Below are 2,236 nucleotides of genomic sequence, written 5' to 3'. Positions count from 1 at the left end.
TTATCATTAAAATAAATGTTCCTTTACAGGCATGATAATGGACAATGAGCATATTAGAATTGGATTACTGCATATTAGAATTGGATTACTGCATTATTGACGCAATAATATTCAATATACTTACTTACTTAACTACTGTTGAACCAGACAATGAGTACAAGTGATGCAACTACGTCTTCTTCTACAAATAACAACTTTAAAACACCAAGGACAAGAATTGAAACATTAAATGCACTCAAAGTACATTCCATTCTGTCCAGAGGAAAAAAACCTAAAGTAGGACAAGTATTTGAAACGCTAGAATCAGCAGAGTTATTCTACAAAGAATATTGTACAATCTGTGGGTTTACGCCAAGGCTTGCAACAACAAAAAGGATTAAAGGCAATGAGTTACCAAACAGTTTTGCATTAAGGAATGTTGTCTGCAATAGGCAAGGTGTAAAGGAAAGTAGGAAAAGGAAGAGGATCGAAATCGATACCGATCTGCTGAGAATGATGCGAGAATCTGGTGTGATGACATAAGCCGTGTGAGGCCGATTACAAGAATTGACTGTCGTGCATTAGTGCAGTTTAAATACCAAGAAAATGGAACTTATATTGTTACTAGATTCGATGAAGCGCATAACCATCCACTTGCTTCGCCTGAATCTACAATATTCTTGAAAGGAAACCGAAAAATGACAGAGGTACAGAAGCAATTTGTCACAAAGGTAAAGGTGCTAAAACTAGGTGGTGTGAAGGCCTATAGAGGTTGGAAGGAGCTGTGTGGAGGTTACAACAACATTGGGGCTACTGAGGTTGATTTCAAAAACTTTGTCAGGGACATAAAAACCTACATTGGTAATTTTGATGCACAAATGTTTGTTGAAAATCTTATAGGGAGAAAAGACACATGCAGTTCATTTTACTTTGATTTTATAGTAGATGAAAACAAGTGCCTGGCTGGAGTGTTTTGGGCAGATCCGATCCGCATAAAGAACTACATTGTTCGGTGAGGTTTTATCAATGAGATGCTACATATAGAACAAACAAGTACGATATGGTGTTTGTCCCTTTCACAGGAGTTGATCACCACAAAAGGTGCATAACGTTTGGAGCTGCGTTGTTAGGTGATGAAAGTATTGAGTGTTATACATGGCTGTTCAAGACATTTTTGGAAGCAATGGGTGGGTGCCAACCGAGAATTATAATTACTGATCAGGACAAATCAATGAAGTCGGTGGTCCCGGAAGTGTTTAAGGAGTCAACACACGATCGTGCATGTGGCACATAATGAAGAAACTAAGAGAGAAAGTCAGTTATCAACTGTTTCAAGATGAGGATTTTAAGACCAGGCTCAATAGGTGTGTTTCGAACAACCAACTTGAGCCTGATGAATTCGAAGAACAATGGGGAAAGATAATGACTGATTATCAACTTGTAGAACACGAGTGGTTTTCAGATTTGTATAATCTCGGAAAGTGGATCCCCGCCTACTTTAAAGATGTTTCAATGTCGGCTTGATGAGGGTTACTTCTAGGTCTGAGAGTGAAAACAGTTTCTTTGACAGGTTCCTCACACCTCATTTGACCCTTGTTGAGTTTTGGGTGTGCTATGAGAGTGCCTTGGAAGCACAAAGACACAAGCAGTCCAAATTGAACAGTGACAATAAACACTCAGAAATCCCACGGAAAACAAAGTCAAACCTTGAAGTCCATGCTTCTGAAATGTACTCGCACAACATTTTCAAAGACTTCCAAACAGAATTGGTTGCAGCTTTATCTGATTGCCGTTTTAAAGATGTGGAGAAGATTGATGAGACAAAAATATATATTCTAACAGACTTGCAGATGCCAAATAAGTCATGGAACGTAGCATATTCACCAGATAACATGGAGATTACTTGTTCTTGTTCTATGTTTGAGAGAATGGGCTTGTTGTGCGTGCACCGCCTTTGGATTCTACACAACCAAGATTTTCAGAAAATACCGTAAAAAGACATAACGCAAAGATGGACAAAAGTGCAATGAGTAAGCCTGTCTTTGACAAAGATGGCAAATTGATAGATGTCTCTCAAAAGTTTTCTGACCGGAAAAGTTTGAGTACCGAGCTGTGGCAAGAGGTTTATTCTTGTGTCGGCGTAGCTGAGTGTGATGATAACGACATGAAACTTTTGATTGAAAAAACCGAGAGATATTAGATTGGATATGATTAGTAATGAAGTGTACCAAAGCAAAGAAGAAAGACAAGATGAAAG

General features: G+C 38.4%; 1 protein-coding gene across 1 annotated transcript; it reads left to right on the top strand.

The window, feature by feature from the left end:
* The first annotated feature begins 677 nt into the window (after positions 1 to 677).
* LOC141648965 (protein FAR1-RELATED SEQUENCE 5-like) lies at positions 678 to 1,973 on the top strand. Its single transcript, XM_074457673.1, has 2 exons — positions 678 to 991; positions 1,550 to 1,973. The coding sequence occupies exons 1-2, from the start codon at positions 678 to 680 to the stop codon at positions 1,971 to 1,973; spliced, it is 738 nt and encodes a 245-aa protein (XP_074313774.1).
* Positions 1,974 to 2,236: the final 263 nt, after the last annotated feature.

Source organism: Silene latifolia, chromosome 1 (genome assembly GCF_048544455.1).
Source record: "Silene latifolia isolate original U9 population chromosome 1, ASM4854445v1, whole genome shotgun sequence".
In the NCBI taxonomy this organism is placed as follows: domain Eukaryota; kingdom Viridiplantae; phylum Streptophyta; class Magnoliopsida; order Caryophyllales; family Caryophyllaceae; genus Silene; species Silene latifolia.
This window is presented reverse-complemented; position numbering and strand designations above follow the sequence as displayed.